Source organism: Pipistrellus kuhlii, unplaced genomic scaffold (assembly GCF_014108245.1).
Source record: "Pipistrellus kuhlii isolate mPipKuh1 unplaced genomic scaffold, mPipKuh1.p scaffold_m20_p_30, whole genome shotgun sequence".
In the NCBI taxonomy this organism is placed as follows: domain Eukaryota; kingdom Metazoa; phylum Chordata; class Mammalia; order Chiroptera; family Vespertilionidae; genus Pipistrellus; species Pipistrellus kuhlii.
In genome coordinates, this window is record NW_023425530.1 from 2,825,659 (window position 1) to 2,841,353 (window position 15,695).

General features: G+C 50.6%; 1 protein-coding gene across 6 annotated transcripts in view; it reads right to left on the reverse strand.

Annotated features, from left to right (window-relative positions):
- Positions 1 to 10,566, reverse strand: part of MLLT1 (MLLT1 super elongation complex subunit) — a 67,265-nt gene extending 56,699 nt beyond the window's left edge. For 3 of the 6 annotated variants that reach the window (XM_045589158.1, XM_045589157.1, XM_045589156.1), the window contains exons 1-2: positions 10,381 to 10,460; positions 1,343 to 1,523 (exon numbers count right to left, since the gene is read on the reverse strand). In XM_045589158.1, coding sequence (XP_045445114.1) covers positions 1,343 to 1,523; positions 10,381 to 10,392 — 193 coding nt within the window. In that variant the 5' untranslated portion in view covers positions 10,393 to 10,460. Of the gene's footprint in view, positions 1 to 1,342; positions 1,563 to 10,380 lie in introns of those variants that run through there. The other 3 variants (XM_036459543.2, XM_036459540.2, XM_036459544.2) reach the window with 3 other exon arrangements.
- Between the last annotated feature and the right edge of the window lie 5,129 nt (positions 10,567 to 15,695).

A 15,695-nucleotide genomic window follows, 5' to 3' on the forward strand; every position in this document is an offset into this window, starting at 1 on the left:
GGCTTGATACCCAATGGGGGTATGTAGGAAGCAGCCAATCAATGATTCTCTCTCATCATTGATGTTTCTCTCTCTCACTCTCTTTTTCTTTCTGGAATCAATAAAAAATATAAAACAATAATTAATAAATAAAAACCCTGCAGGAAGTGCTTGATAGTGCCATGTATTATTATTATTAATAGGTGCTTTACAGGTATCTGCTGTGGTCAATAACATGTCTGCTCTCCTACAAGAAGCTCAGAGAGAAAGGAGAGAAGAGATTCGGGAGAAGAGAAATAAAGGAAACAACTGAAAGCTGACGGAAGAAACCAGAAGAAAAAGAAATGACTGCCATGCCAGTAGGAGTCTCAAGTTGCTTTCCCTTCTTAACCAGAAGCTTCTGCTTCTGTAACATAAGGTTGCTACTTGCTGACCCAGGTCCAGGCCCCAGTGGGTCTGTCCAAGCTGGCTTCTGGCTCAGCCCTGGGCACCTAAACCCTGCCCTGCAGGGAGAGGGGTCAGCAGTGCAGCAGTGGCTCCTCAACCCTGAAGCACTTTGCTATAAAAAGTCCTCATGCCTTCATCGACACATCCATTCAAGAAATATTTATTTGGCTCCTATGACATGCCAGGTTTCACAAAGGGGACTCAGTGATGAGAAGAGCAAACATGGCCCCACGGAGCTATGTTCCTAAGATCCCCGTCAAATTCCCCAGGAAGTGTTCTCTGATCCCTTTTCTCTCTGCCCTGTCAGACTGCCAGGTCACAGGAAATTCGAATCTTCGTGGAAAACGTGAATGAGGCACTTGTGCTCACCAAACAACAGTCTGAGAGGTAACACGGGAAAGAAAGCACAAGAAACAAGACAGTGGTGAAATGAGCACCTTTTATGCTTTATCCCCCCTCACAAATATCATGTGTTCTTAAAATGGCATCTCTCATCAAATGTAGGCCCCATAAGCAGTTCCTGATTACTCACCAAGTGGGTATAAACCACCCATTCCCACCCACTGGCCACTGACTATGTTTTCTCTGGAGACTTCTCAGAGCCTGAGTCTAAATAATGACATGAGACACAGTCATCAGTTCCTTTGGGTTTTCCCTACTATGAACTCCATAGCGAAAGAGCAGAAGGGAGGGAGGGGACTTTTATAGGGTCAAAGAAGGACCAAGTGCTGGCCAGTAAACTTCTCACTGGCATGCAAAGGGTGCAAACCAGAACCTCAGAGTGTGAGCCCCCCACCCCTGGAGAGAAGGTAAACACCAGCCTTGCAAAGAGTGACGCAAATTGATTAGTGTTGTAGGCCTAGGCCCTGCAGGGCTGCCTGGCTGGGAAAGGGGGAGGGAGCCATGGGCCACTCACCACGCTTGGGCTTGGGGAAGCTGTCATGCAGCCAAAAGACCACTTTCTCCACGAAGTGCTGGATGTCACATTGCTCGGGGCCACGGACGAACACCATCCAGTCGTGTGTGAAGCCCTCCGTGGTGGGCTTCTTGCGCAGTTGGGCCCGGTGTCCCAGCTCTAACTTGACCTGGACAGTGCACTGGTGGAAGAAAGAGGCGAGCATGGGGTTAGCACAAAGCCCAGAGCAGGAGACTGCCAGCTGTCCGTGAGGACCTGGTCCCGTGTGCCTGCTTTACACATCTCCTCCCCTCCACAAGTCCAAGCAGGGCTATGGCTCCTCCCACACTCCCCCTCACCTGCAGTTCCCTCTGCCTCATGTGCTCCGCCCCTAGGCCTCCCCATGGCAGGCTCCTTCCCGTCATTGAGGTCTCGACTGGACTGCCCACCTAATATGAAACCACCCACCACAATCCCCATCACTCTGTCACATCATGTTTTAGCATTTTTCACTATCAAAAGTCATCTTACTAATGGTTTACTTGCTCTAACATTGGCTCCTCAGGGATGGCTCCTTGTCCAGAGTTGGCATCCCCAAGATCTCCCAGAATATATTGGTACAAGAAGTGCAATTATGCCCTGGCCAGTTTGCTCAATGGTTAGAACGTCAGCCTACAGACTGAGGGTTTGATTCCCGGTTAAGGTGATGTACCTCAGTTGCAGGTTCAATCAGAGAGCGTATAGGAAGCAACCAATCAATGTGTCTCTCTCACATTGATGTTTCCGTTTCTCTAACCCCCCCCACTCCCCGCAACTTTCATTCTCTCTAAAAATCATGGAAAAATATCCTCAAGTGAGGATTAAAAAAAAAAAGAAGTGTGATTACCTCCTTTTACAGACAAGGAACCCAAAGCTCCAAGAGTGCGCTGCCAAGCAGCACACAAGGAGGCTCAGCTGGTAGGGAACAGGGCCCAGACTCAAATCCAGGTGCGCGTCACCGAAGGACCTGCTCCTGTAGTCACTCTGCCAGCTTGCCTCCCTGGTCAAACCTCCCACACTCCTTGATTAAGGCACTTTCCTCCTCCCTTGTCCTACAAAATGCCTCCTGGAGAGCAGAGACCAGCAGAGTCACCTAAGTCGTCCACACAAATGGTGGCTCAGTTTTTTGTTAATCTTCACCTGAGGATATTCTTTTTCCATTGATTTTCAGAGAGTGGAAGGGAGGGGGAGACAGAGAGAAACATCAATGTGAAAGAGACACATCGATTGGTTATCTCCCGCAATCACCCCAACCGGAGCCTAGGGATACAGCCTGCAACCAAGGGGCATGCCCTTGACCAGGATGGAATCCTCAATGATGGAGCAGGCCAACACATTCTAACCACTGTGCCAAACCACCTAGGGCCGGTGGCTCAGTTTTAAAAGCAGAATGGTGAGAATGAAGGGGTGAGGTTAAAGCCATCTGGGGACAGGCCCCCAGTGGACCTGCAGCCCCGGTAGGCGGGCTCCATTCATTATGCTCATGTCTGTCACTCTGCCCTGAAACAGAAGGCGGCTCATGCTGGTTCCACTCCACTGGACACAAAGCCACAAAACCTCGAAGCACTGGCAACATCTTGGGGGAGGGTGGGTGTCAAAACACTGCCAGGGAACCTACTGGACACAGCGCTCTCCTCGGTAAGAGCCTCCCCAGACCTCCCATAGATACAGCCTGACACCTAGTATCAAATGCAGGAATGATACAAAGAAAGCAGAGGCCAAGTGCACACTTGCTCTAAGTGCTGAGATAATCAGGAGCAAGTCGTGGGTGGCGCTGATGCCACACTTCCCAAACAAAGCTCCCCTGTGATGGGCTTCCCTGCCCTCCCTTGATAGAGCCACCCTCCTAGGTCCTGACCAGAAATCTCCCACTCTTCACTGTCTGCCCTCTTTCTCACCCAACCCACTGAGGACGTGTGTCCCTAAGGCCAGTTCCTCTGTACCTCCCTCTTCTCAGCAATTCAGTCCCCGCCACCAGCATCTTCCCTCCCTCTTCACCTTCTCGCTGCTCAGTCTCTGAGATGAAAGCAGGGCAGACAGACAGATCCTATCTCTAACCGTCACAACTTCCACAGCTCACCACGCCCTCCGAATAAAGGCCAAATGCCTCAGCACACTGACAGTCTCCCACCTGTGTTTCCTCAAGTCAGAGATGCTCATCATTTTTCACTTTTTAGCCCTTTTGAGGTCAGAGTGTATTGCGCAGTCCATGTATAAGTCACACCCCCCCACTGCCACCAAGGCACGCACATGCAAACACACCAAGAAGCTGTTACTAAGTCTGTGGTGTGCCCGAAAGCTTTGGAAAATGCACACCACTTCCGTTCCAGCTTAGTAGAATGCTAGCATCCCAGAACACATGCAGAATGTCTACTCCTGTCTGTCTCTGCTCCTTCTAGCCTGCAGCCTGGGTGTCCTACTCATTTCCCTGCTGATCAAATCCTACTCATCCCTTAAACCCCAGCTTAAGTGCTACTTTCTCCAGGGCCCTTTCCGACTGCTGTGTGCCCTCTTCGTCCTGCTGCTGTTCCTGGGCTGTTCACTGCTGCCTCACCAGGACTGCATCTCAATCGTCCTTCTATCCTCTATCTTGGGATCATGGTACATGAGGCATCAACTATACTTAATGAATCAAAGGGCCTTCCCAGATCAACGAGTTCTAAGTGGTGCTTTTCCGGAGGAAGAGCCCATAAGAACCGTGTTAAGAATTGAAAAATGGTCCCAATTTACAGAAGACCTAGCAGAGCTCTGGGTAACTTAATGAGCAGCTGTAGAAACAGGGCAGAAGGAGTTCCCCTGCCACAGGACAGTCCCTGTGGGGCTCCTTGGGAAACGAGCAAGGAGGGCCTGGGCAATCTGCAGCCGGGGCTCAAGGGAGAAAAGAAACAAGTCCACATGAAGGCAACTGGAGGGCAAGACTAAAAAAACTAGGTTGAGTCGACCCCGAAATGGGAGAACTCACAGGACCTCAGAGTGGACAGAGGAGAGCAAAGGAGGTTCAAATAACCCTGAGACCCGGATAGCTGGGATGCTCCTGGGATAGTGGGAGGGTGTATTGGGCCTATTCGAGTGGAAATACCTCACCTAAAGCTAAAGAGAAGGGACCACACGTCTGGATAAACTTGTAATGCTCAAATCAACCATTAGCATCTGTCTGCAAAGTGCCGCATATGGACAACATTCAACATAAACAAACCCAAGCAATATTTATATTATCCCAAAAGGCTGTAATCACTATACATGTCCATGTATGTAAGAAACTCTGCCTTTCTCTCCCACCTGTTTCCACACTAAGAAATCGGGAGACAATCCCTGGATTGCTGGGAGGGTTACTGGTGGAAAACTAAATACATACAATCATAACAATAATTTACTGGCAAACAACTTTTTGCTCTTTGGAGTTAACTCCTTCGTAATGAGATGCCTCCTCAGATTCTATTACTCCCCAATCCAGCTGCCTTCCCAGCATTCCTGATTATGTGGGGTTCCTACCCAGAGCACACGATCAGCAAAGCAGTTATTGTGAAAGAATAGAGACCACAGTTCCATCAAAAAGGGGAAAATGGAAGCACCAAAAATGCACTCCACAGGCCAAAGTAAACAAACAGGAAGGTTCTGAAGCAGCGGTAGGTCATCTCTGTAGCTGGCAGGCTATGCCCAAAGCTTGCTGGGCAGCAGCATCTGTGCCCTAGAGGCTGGCACAAACTCAGCCTCCACACCCCCAGGTTCAAGGTACCAATAACTGCATACAATGGTGCACTCAGGAGAGGATCACTTCCCTGAATGCTGGACCCTTCTAAATAAAAAATAAAGATGGTGGAATAACATAGATTGGGGCTATTATACATATGACTCACTGATTCAGTTAAGACATTCAAGTGACAATGAACTGGAGGCAAGCAAGAAGCTGAGCCCTGGCCAACTACTCTGACTTGTCCAGTCATAGTAATTTATTAGTATGGCTAAGCCAATTTCACTTCCAAGGATTCTGCTCCTCCTTTCCTTACTCTACCTGGACTCCTTCCCTGTCCATTAGAACCAAATAATTGAAGCAAATTAGCTATTTCTCTATGAAGGGTACCTGGCTAAAGAGGTTAGCTGTTGGTTAGGGAAACCTGCCTGGGAATGAAGAATCTCACTTCAGTTACTGCCATGTCCCAGCATCTTGGGGACCACTTTGCCAGCCACTCCCCCAACAAAAGCCTGGAGCAAAGGGGAATATTTCAGGCCTGTCTTAAGAAGGGTTAACTATTTTACCCCAAGGAGATCCTCCCAAAGACCTGTGGATGAAGATGGAGCAGCACACAGGTTCCAAGGGCCACCTGGGGACAGTTCACCTTGGGCAGAGGGTCTCAGTGGGAACTGCCCTCTCTCCAGGCCAACTGGCAGAGGGCACTTGGAAAACAAGGGCCAGACTCCTAAGTCCTACAAGCCAAGCAAACAGACCTGGCTCTCCAGGAACTTCACTGGAGCATAGAGCTCCCCACCCTCCATGAGGACTTAAACGCCTTCCACCTGGCAAAGAGCAAGAGCCAGCCTGGTCCCAACAGCTCCACTCCTTCAATGACCTTTCTTCGTTGTCGGATCCTTTCTGTACCTTTCTGTCTTCAGTCTGGGCCCCAGAAGGCAGTTCTTTAGCAACAAATTTATCTGTAAGATTTCCCTGATGCCCTTTCCTCTGGGAATTCACACTTTATTGAGTGGCATAATTAAGCCCAGAGTTTGGCTACAGAATCTAATTCCCGCAGCTGTGACAATCCACTCCCCTCCCAGAAAGATAAAGCGCCCGAGAGCATTTTCCCTCATCAGACAGGATTGATTTTGCCAGGTCCAACTGGATCCAGCAGATCGCTGGCAATATGGTCCACACTTAGAAGAAATGGGGAAAAGTACTGGTCACGTGAAGTGACAGTGACACAAGACCAAATAAAATACTCTTTGCAGAACCTTCCCCCTCCAGACCCAGTAGGGGGCTCTCAGAAGCAGCCACAAATGAAGGTGAAGACAGAAAATGAAGGCTGGCCCTCCGTGACAATCCTCTCGAGGAGGGCAGCCTGCCCCGAGTGGGGAAAGAACCAAGCTGTATGAGACCCTCGTCTTCTAACTGCTGGTACACTGGGGGATAGCAGCCAGCACCTGCACCCCTCTGCCGACTCTGTCCAGCCTGTACCTTTCACCAGGAGCATAAGGTTAATGATAAAGGGATGAGAGGGAGCTAAATGAATGCTCTCTAAGGAGAAGTGTACAGACCATGTGAGTATGCAAATAAACCTACAATCCTTAGTTTTCAGGTTCCTGGAAAGACAGACCCTCACCAGCCCTCCAGGAAGGCTGGGACAGGGTATATATTACATACATATGAGATGCCTGCAGACATGTAGACGGCATGCCGGGTGTCGCCAAAGTTCTCTAGGGAGCAGTTTGGGGAATTTTTTTTTTAAACTCTACAAACTCAATAAAGAAAACTGTGGCCACGGTAGGTGGCCTGGTTATAAGGAGCTGATAACTAGTTACTTTTATTTAACGAACAGTTAGCAAAGCTTATACAAAGTTGTGTTACATGGACCTAAAGGTGAATAGGACTCGGGTCCCTGCCCGCAAGTACTTTACAACATAGTTAACTTCAGGACAAAAACTTGGCATGCTGACTTTCCAGCTGATACTTTCAGACCTGGGTGGGAGGAAATCCAGTCACTCTCATGTCAGTGCTCTGAACAATTAATTCCAAGCGTTTCTCTGCAAGGTCTCGGTAAGAGAGACCTACCTAAGAATGCCACTAAGGCCTGACTCTCGGGGCCTCCCTGAGCCTGCATTTACATGTCTGTGAAATGGGCCATCACCGTTAGAAACAAACCTCCCCTTCCGGAACAACAGAGTATGGCCACAGCAATTGCTCCCAATTTCAAACTCAAGAGAATCTTTTGAAGTATCATCCACCCTCGGTGCCATGCCCAGTGAAGAGAGGACACCGAGGTCCTTTGGAGAACAGAATTGCCCAGACACTGACACTTCTAGTTCCCCAGGCAGCCCTTCCCCATCCTCCCAGCATCTGCTTGGCCTTTAACTAGCTCCTTATAACCAGGCCACCTATTCCTTCCTTACCACTCCTGTTCCTTCCTTACCATTCTTGGAGATAAATCACACACCTAGGGAGCAAAGATCTGCCCCTCCACCCCCAAGTACATGGCCTCTTCCCCCCTAAAAAACACATACAAAAAACAAATCCCAGACATTGGATGTGTTAAGAACAGACTTGGGGGTCAGGACAGGGGGAACCATAAAGGCAGAACCATGGGGACAGACTTTGATGCTGAGAAGTTGGGTGCCCAGAACAAACTGCAGAATCGCCTTTAGCTGGGTTGAAACTTCTAGAGAACACAACAGGAAAGAGAAGTAAAGACTCCCAGAGCTGACAGGCCCTGTCGTTCCCCATCAGACAGAGGCACTTACAGGTCTGGGCATCCTGGGGGAGAAAGGCAAGCTGAGTCTCTGCTGGATGGATTCAAAGCCTTTACCATATACCAGAAGTCGTTCTGGGACACTGACCACCATCTTGCCTACTCGGGTACTCTCCCATTTGCATGAAAACACAACCAGGATGGAGAATCAGTCCACGGGGTGACACATACTTTCCTTCAGGACCAGTTTCACTTGCAAATACTTCTGCAAGGATCTAGAGACCAGCACGGTCCAACAACCCTTTCCGCTCTCTCTCCATGCTGCCCAGGGAGGGGGCTGAAGGTCAGCAGCAGTACCCACTGGGCACTGAAAATGTGACTGAAGCACTGGTTTTTCATTTTGTTTTGTTTATGTTTAACAAGTCACCACTGCCGGTGGCCACAGCGCTGGGCAATAGGGATCTCACTCTCCTGAGTGTGTTCACCAGTCCGCTCAGTCACAGGCTACGAGTGCGACCCATTCTCACCATTCCACTTACATAAATGACAGCCGTCCAGGGGGAATGGACACGCTTGGGCCTAAGACATCTTTCTGGGGAACCAGCATGTCAGGTAAGAGGCAGGAGTGACATTCTACGCCCATGCAGTGCCCAGCAAGACCTTTCCAGAGGTGGGCTTTGTTCAAAGTGGACACTGAAGGTATACTTTTTGTTTATAACTCCATATTAATTAAAGGCAACACGCTCTGCACCTTCAAGGGAACTGAATCCATACTACACTGTAGAACTCCACCATTTAACTGTGACAAACTCTTCCTGCCCTCTGAAAAGAAAGGTAGTAACACCAAAGCCACAAGGGAAATCTTAGTGAGAGGGTGCCACAAACACAAGCCTCAATGACCCTGTGCCACCACGGGCAGCCAGGACGGGCAGGGAAGAGGTACCCTGCCCTACACCCCAGAAACCTCAGAGACACAGCGCCTTACCAGACAGAGCCGCCTCAGTGGCGCCAGCAGCCAGGGACGCCTCAACCTGCCCTCGCTAATGGCAGAGATTTCAGCTGCCACCCCCACAACGCCTTTCCTGGCCTCACGCCCCTGGAAGCCAGGGACAGCAGGGGAGGAGGAAGAAATAAACCATCCTCGGCTGGGGGCCACAGTGGCTCTGGGTGCTGAAGAGGAGAAAGCAGAGCTGGTGAAGGGGGGACCAGAGGCCAAAAAGGCCTCGGGTTGACCAGAACCCACAGGACTGGCTGTTTCCAGGAGGAAGGGAGAGGGTCCATGTGGAGAGTTTACAGAAGTTAGCAAGGCTCCAGGTGGAAGCTCGGAGATGCCGGGGAAGACGGGGAAAGTGAGGTGCGCTGGTGGGAAGTCACAGCATCAGGCTGGGGAATGGTGGAACACAGAGCAAGACTGAAAGTAAAGAGACAGGGGTCCCGGGGAGACTGCAGGTCTGCGAAGGGGGGTCATATGAGGTTGGAGGAACCGTACTGATGAGAGAGAGCCGGGTTGGGGGAGAAAGCGGGAAGGGTAAACCAGGGCTCCTGGGTCGAAGAGGGCCTAAGCTGAGGGAGTGAGGCATGTGGTGCCTGAAGGGTGTGGGGCCCCGGGCCAGATCTAAGAGAAGAGGGTCTGATGGGGAGAGAGACAGCCCCCTAAGGCACTGGGACTCAGGGAGAGTGAGCAGGACATGAAACCAGAGGGACTGAGACAGCAGAGTAAGCCAAAGGCATCTGAAGAAGCAACCCCAGGCCCAAAGGGGAGGGGGGGGGGAGGTCATTCAATGCAGGCCTGGGTCCTTGTGGGTCAAGACTCAGGTCCTGGCCAGGGTTTGAGGGCAGATGGACACTCAGGCTGAGGCAGGGGCAGGATCAGAGGGGAGAGAGGGCTCAGGCCTGGAAGACGATGAGTGGTAAAAAGGCTTAGGATTCGGGGAAGGAGAAGGCTGCAAACCAAGATCCCAGGGGTTCTGGGGGTGGCGGGGGGCTCAAAACCAGGCCATAGTTACGGGAGAAAGGAGGCAGCAGGTTGGGGACTCTAGGAGCTTGAGGGGACTCGGGGCCAAGGGTGGGGGAAAGGAGACCCAGGCCAGCCCAAAAGAGAAAGGGAGTATACAAGCTGGACCCGAGGAACCTGAGCGGTCCCCTGGGGCGCTTGTGGGGACTCTGGGCTAGAGGTGCCAAGGGATGTCCCAGGGGGCCTCTGGGTCGGACTGGGATCCCACAAGGCGCCCCTAAAGGGTCTGGGCCGCCCTTGGGGGCACTGAGCTGCGTTCCCGAGGGGCGACCCAGAGGGTTGTTGGCTGCACTAGGGTCCCAAGAGGCGTCCCGGGAGGCTCCAGGCGAGGCCTGCCCGGGTCCTCAAGAGGGTCCCAGGCGCCCCAGCCAGGCCCGGGGCGCGGTGGGGGAGGGGCGCCCCTGCCCCACATAAAGGCTCGGGGAGCGGCAGGCGCGCACAAAGCGGGGCGGGCGGGCGGGCGCCGGGCGGGGGCGGGGAGGCCGGGACCCGGGAGGGCCGGGCGGCCGGACAGAGGGAGGGAGAGAGGGAGGGAGGGAGAGAGGGAGGGAGGAAGGGGGCCGGGCGGACGGCGCGGGCTGCGCTGGGGCGGCGCGGCCGCTCCTCACCTGATTGTCCATGGCTGCCGCCCAGCCCCGCCCCCGGGCCCCGCGTCGCTCGCCGCCGCCGCCGCCGCTGCCGCCGCTCAGCGCCTCCCCGCCGCCCTCATTGTCTGTCAGGCGCCGCCGCCGCCGCTCCCGGCCGCCCGCCCGCCAGCCCCGCGGAACCGGAAACCACCGCCAGTACGGGTCGCACACCGACCCCGGGCCCCCGCCGCCCGCGACTCGGGCCCGCCGCTCCGACTGGCAGCCGCCTGGCCCAATCAGCAGCACGGGAGGCCGCTAGTGGGGCGGGCCTTCCGGCCTGGCGCGGGCCGGCCTGGCGGCTCTCGGAGGGACGAAGTCCTCAGCCAATGGGAGGCCAGGACCGGAGAAGCGGGAGGAGGGCGGGAGGGAGGCGCGAGGCGAGTCCGCTGGGGAGAACGCGAGGTGTGCGCCGCACGTGGAGGGGGCCCGGGGGCCGGGGGCCGGGGGCGGGCCGGGCGCGCTGCGCTTGCGCGCTGTGGCCCGAAGGGGGCGCTGCCTGGTGCCGGGAACCTCGCGGGCCAGAAACGTGGTGTAGGTTTCCAGCTCTGGGGAGGGAGCCCCAGGGACACTTTTGTTTCCTGGTCTCGTGCCGCTACTCTGTGATGGAATGAGCTCTGAAACCCATTAATTTTCCTGCCCTTGATCCGCACTGTGGCAAGCGTAGACAACTGGTTTCTCCCCATAAGTCTCAGTGTGCACATCTGTAAAATGGGGTCAATTAAAAAAAATGGGGACAATCATAGTATGGCGTGATACTAGTTGGTGCTAATTTGGATGATGCTGCATTAAAATGATCAAGAGTGTCTCAATTTAACCCTCCGAATACAACTTTGAACTTATCTATGATCCTATACGTTCACAGCTACTTGCAAACTATTTAGAGTGGCTATAGACACGCCCCTCCATCTTTTTCACGATCTTGTAAACCACTTGCCTCTCGGATATTACTAGTATTAGGACTTCTGCCTGAGATTTGGGGAGCCTTGTGCAGTCTTTTAAATTCCTTCTTATAATTAAAAATCGATTGGGGATTTTGTTTGTTCATTTGTGGGAGTTTTTCCTTCCACTTCTCATTTAAATGTCAAAGTATTCAGTAGGTGGTATGGCTGGTACTTTGCGCTAAAGAACATGGGGAAAAAATCAATAACGTTGGCTTGTCATTAAGTCCAGACAAAAACCCTGAATACCAGATTGCTATCATAATAACACTATACTTTTTAATCTAAGGCAGCACGAGTGGAATGGGGATCATGCTGAGAAAACAAAACAAAACACTAGCTTCTTTAGTGTTGATACAACTTTAATGGTTTAACATTCCTATAACTGGATGTAAATTGATCAGGGGTTCTATGCAGTCCTTGAACCAGCATGCTTAGCATCACCTGGGAACTTAGTTAGAAGCGCCAATTCTGGTCACCCTATATTTATGGAATCAGAAACTCTGCAAGTGAGGCAACACCCAGAGGTTTGGTTTAACAAGTTATGTAGATGATTCTGAGACTTATTTTACTTTCAAAACCACTGCTCCAGGTAAAGAGACAAAAATGAGAGGAGTAGCAATTTGTCTCTTAAGGAAGCTTGCAGTGAAGAACCTTTAAGCTACAATTGTTGCAAAGAGCCACCTTTCTTAAAGTTCAGATGAGTATTCTTATTTGCAGACTGGGTTAAAAAAATCACTGAACTCCACTTAATAACACTTTTTTGTTGTTACTGTATCTAGTTTTATGGTTATTTTTGATGTTACAAATTACTTCTTAAAGTGACACAATGTTTCCTATCTACATCGGCGTAAGGGAAGAAAAACATTAAGTAAATAGTAATTTGAGCATATGGCAGAATGCATGATTGATACATGTTATCTCGATGTTACAAATGCCGAAATTGATACATAGAGGGAGCTGTAAGTGGATCCAAGTCCCAAAGCTAGAAAGTAACATTTTGAACGCAGGGAGTCTAAGCTTCCGATCCCAAACCTACCGATACTACTACATTGTGTCTCTATCGCCCTCTAGCGGACAGGCTTATTAGCAGCCAGAGACGACTAGGCATTTACTCCCCTTTCGCCTTGTGTGGATGGTTCAGCCCACGGAGATTTTTTTTTCTTCTTCTTCTTCTTTTTAAATTCAGCACGTTCCCTGAACCTCTCAGATTCTTGCCAGCCGCAAATGTACTCAGCACAGTCTCCTGCCGGCCGCAAATGTACACACTGCCACTCATGGCAATACTGAATATGACCAAGCAGAGCCCATGGGCCATGGGCCATAGACCTACCCCAGAGTAACTTCAACTCAGAACAGACCTTAATTGTCACAATAGGGCTTTGGGCCCTTAGCCCATGGGCCATGGAGAGCTATGAATGGTTTTGGAGCCAACCCAAACTATGTGCAACAAGGTATTTCCCCAGAAAAGGGCAGTACTCTAAACATTGCAATTTTTCTCTCTCTTAGTTTCATTCCCCCCTTTTCCTGGCAACAATCTCTGATCTGGGGGCTCCTCCCAGGACCAATAGGAGCCTGTAAAGCACCTTCGTATGGATATTTTTAATCTTTTTTTATTGATATCAGAGAGGAAAAGAGAGGGAGAGGGAAAAAGATAGAAACATCAAAGATGACAGAGAATCATTGATTTGCTGTCTTCTGGATGCCCCCAAATGGGGATCAAGCCTGCAACCCAGGCAAGTGCCCTGACCAGGAATTGAACCGTGACCTCTTGGTTCAGGTCGATGCTCAGCCTCTGGGCCACACAAGCCAGGCTGAGTTTTTAAATTGCTGCCCTTCTAGGAGGATGCCAACTCATGACAGGGCACAAGGCTTCAGCCCCCATGTCCCTCTTTCAATCAGGAAGGAGGAATGAGGCTCTTACCCTCTCCCCCACCCCAAAATTCTCCTCCTCCTACCACAAGGAAGCATGTGGCCAGTCAAGCACTAGCCAATCAAAGGACTGCATCCCTCTGGCTACCAGGACTGGGTGTGGGGGGGTAGGTGTTGGGAGGAGGGGGGAAGGGCAGGATCTAAGACCAGTTCAGAGTGGCTCTGGGAGCTTTATTAAATCTTAATTGAGCCGAAGCTGGTTTGGCTCAGTGGATAGAGTGTCGGTCTGCAGGCTGAAAGGTCCCAGGTTCGATTCCGGTCAGGGGCATGTATGTTGGTTGCGGGCACATCCCCGGTGGGGGGTGTGCAGGAGGCGGCTGGTCCATTTTTCTCTCTCATCAATGTTTCTGGCTCTCGATCTCTCTCCCTTCCTCTCTGTAAAAAATCAATAAAATATATATATATTTTTAAATCTTAATAGAGGTAAAAATCACGTAACATAAAACTAACCATTAACCACATCAACGTGTACAATCCAGTGGCATTTATGACGTTCACAATGTTGTGCAGCCTCCACCTGTATCTAATTCCAAAACCTATTCTTCACCCCAGGAGGAAATCCTGCGCCTGTTAGAAGTCACTCTCCACTTCCTCCTCTCAGCCCCTGACTGCCACTAATCTGCTTTTTGTCTCTATGAATTTGTCTATTTCTGGACATTTCTGGACATTTGAATGGAATCATACCATAGATGGTGTTTTGTGTCTGGCTTCTCTCACTGAGCATATGTTTTCATGGTTTATTCATGATGTGGTTTGTGTCAGCGTTTCGCTCCTTTTTATAGCAAAACTAGAGGCCCTAACGCACACAATTCGTGCAAGGGCCTTGGCCCTGGTCCCCGCCTATTGCTGCTATCAGAGGGAGCCTCTGCCACAGCCCCCACCACTGCAGCTTTGTTCAGAAGGAAGGACGTCCAGAAGGATGTCCGGTCTAATTAGCATAATACGCTTTTATTACTATAAATAGCATTCCATGGTATGATACACCACATTTGGTGTACCCACTCTTCCACTGTTGGGCATTTATGTTGCTTTCCACCCTTTGGGTCTCATCAATAGTGTTTCTATAAACATTTCTGTACACACATTTGTCTGAATACATGTTTTTAATTCTGTTTGGTATATTTATACTTAGGAGTGGAACTGCTGGATCATATCAAGAGCTATGACCCTGACCAAGTTGCTTGCCCTCTCTGAACTGCCTCTATAAAATAAGAATATTCCTCTCTATTTGAAGTGCTGTATGGGAGGGGGGATTATTACATTCAATGACGTGCATCATGGGCATAGAGCACATGGTAGCAACTCAATAAATATGAGTTGCCTTTTGTCTATAATGTCCCAATCTCTCCAACGAGTTAGATGTGCTTGCCTCAACTGCTTTTGGGGTGCGACACTCCTAGGATCCAGATAGCATGCCTGCCACCCATCTTTTGCAGAGACGATCAAGTGGTCCATGGGTATGAAAACCCATCCAGGGTCCCCAGATTAAGAACCTCTTACTCTGGGCTCTCCTTTGGATATTGAGCTCTGGCAACAGCTTTCTTTCAGTCGCTCCGGTGCATTCGCACCCCAGGAGTTTCCTCTGCCCAGAATGGCCTTTCCCAGATCTCACTATGATTGGCTGCCTCTCATCATTGAGATCTCACCTGGCAAATGCAATGCTCACTCACCTTCCACTTAAAAGGGCTGCTCCACCACCCCCTGGTTCTCCAGAACATCACTGGGCTCTGTCTTGTAGGCAGACCCATCTGAGCCTGGAATTGACTTGTTGGTGTGTCTTTTTATCTAACACTGGAGGCCCGGTGCTCAAAACTTGTGCACCCAGGTGGGCCCCTCAGCCTGTCCTATGGCCTCTTGCAGTCCAGGAGCCCTTGGGGGATGTCCAACTGACAACTTAGATCTGCTCCCCACCACCACCACTGTGCTCGCCAGCTGTGAGCCTGTCTTCTGGCTGAGAGGCGCTAGCGCACTGACCACCAGAAGGCAGCTGCATTGAGCATCTGCCCCCTGGTTGTCAGTGCACATCATAGCGGCCAGTCGTTCAGCCATTCGGTCAATATGCATATTAGCCTTTTATTATACAGGATATATCTCCTCATTAATTAAGGCAGGAACTTTGTATGTCTTTGTTGTCTTGTGTCCCCAGGGACTGGCGTAAGACATATAGTAGAAAATGTATATTTGTTGAAGAGATAAATGAGTGAATAGGTGGGATGATTGGAAGAATGATGGGATGATTTGGATGGATAAATGAACAGACAAATGAATCGCTAAATATAAATGGGTGGGTTAATAGAGGAGAGGGATAGATAATTAAATAAATGGATGGAAGGATAATAGGGGATGGATAAGTGGATGGATGGATGAATGGATGTTTCAATGAATGATTCAATGGATGGTGGATGGACGAATAAATTGAAGGATGAG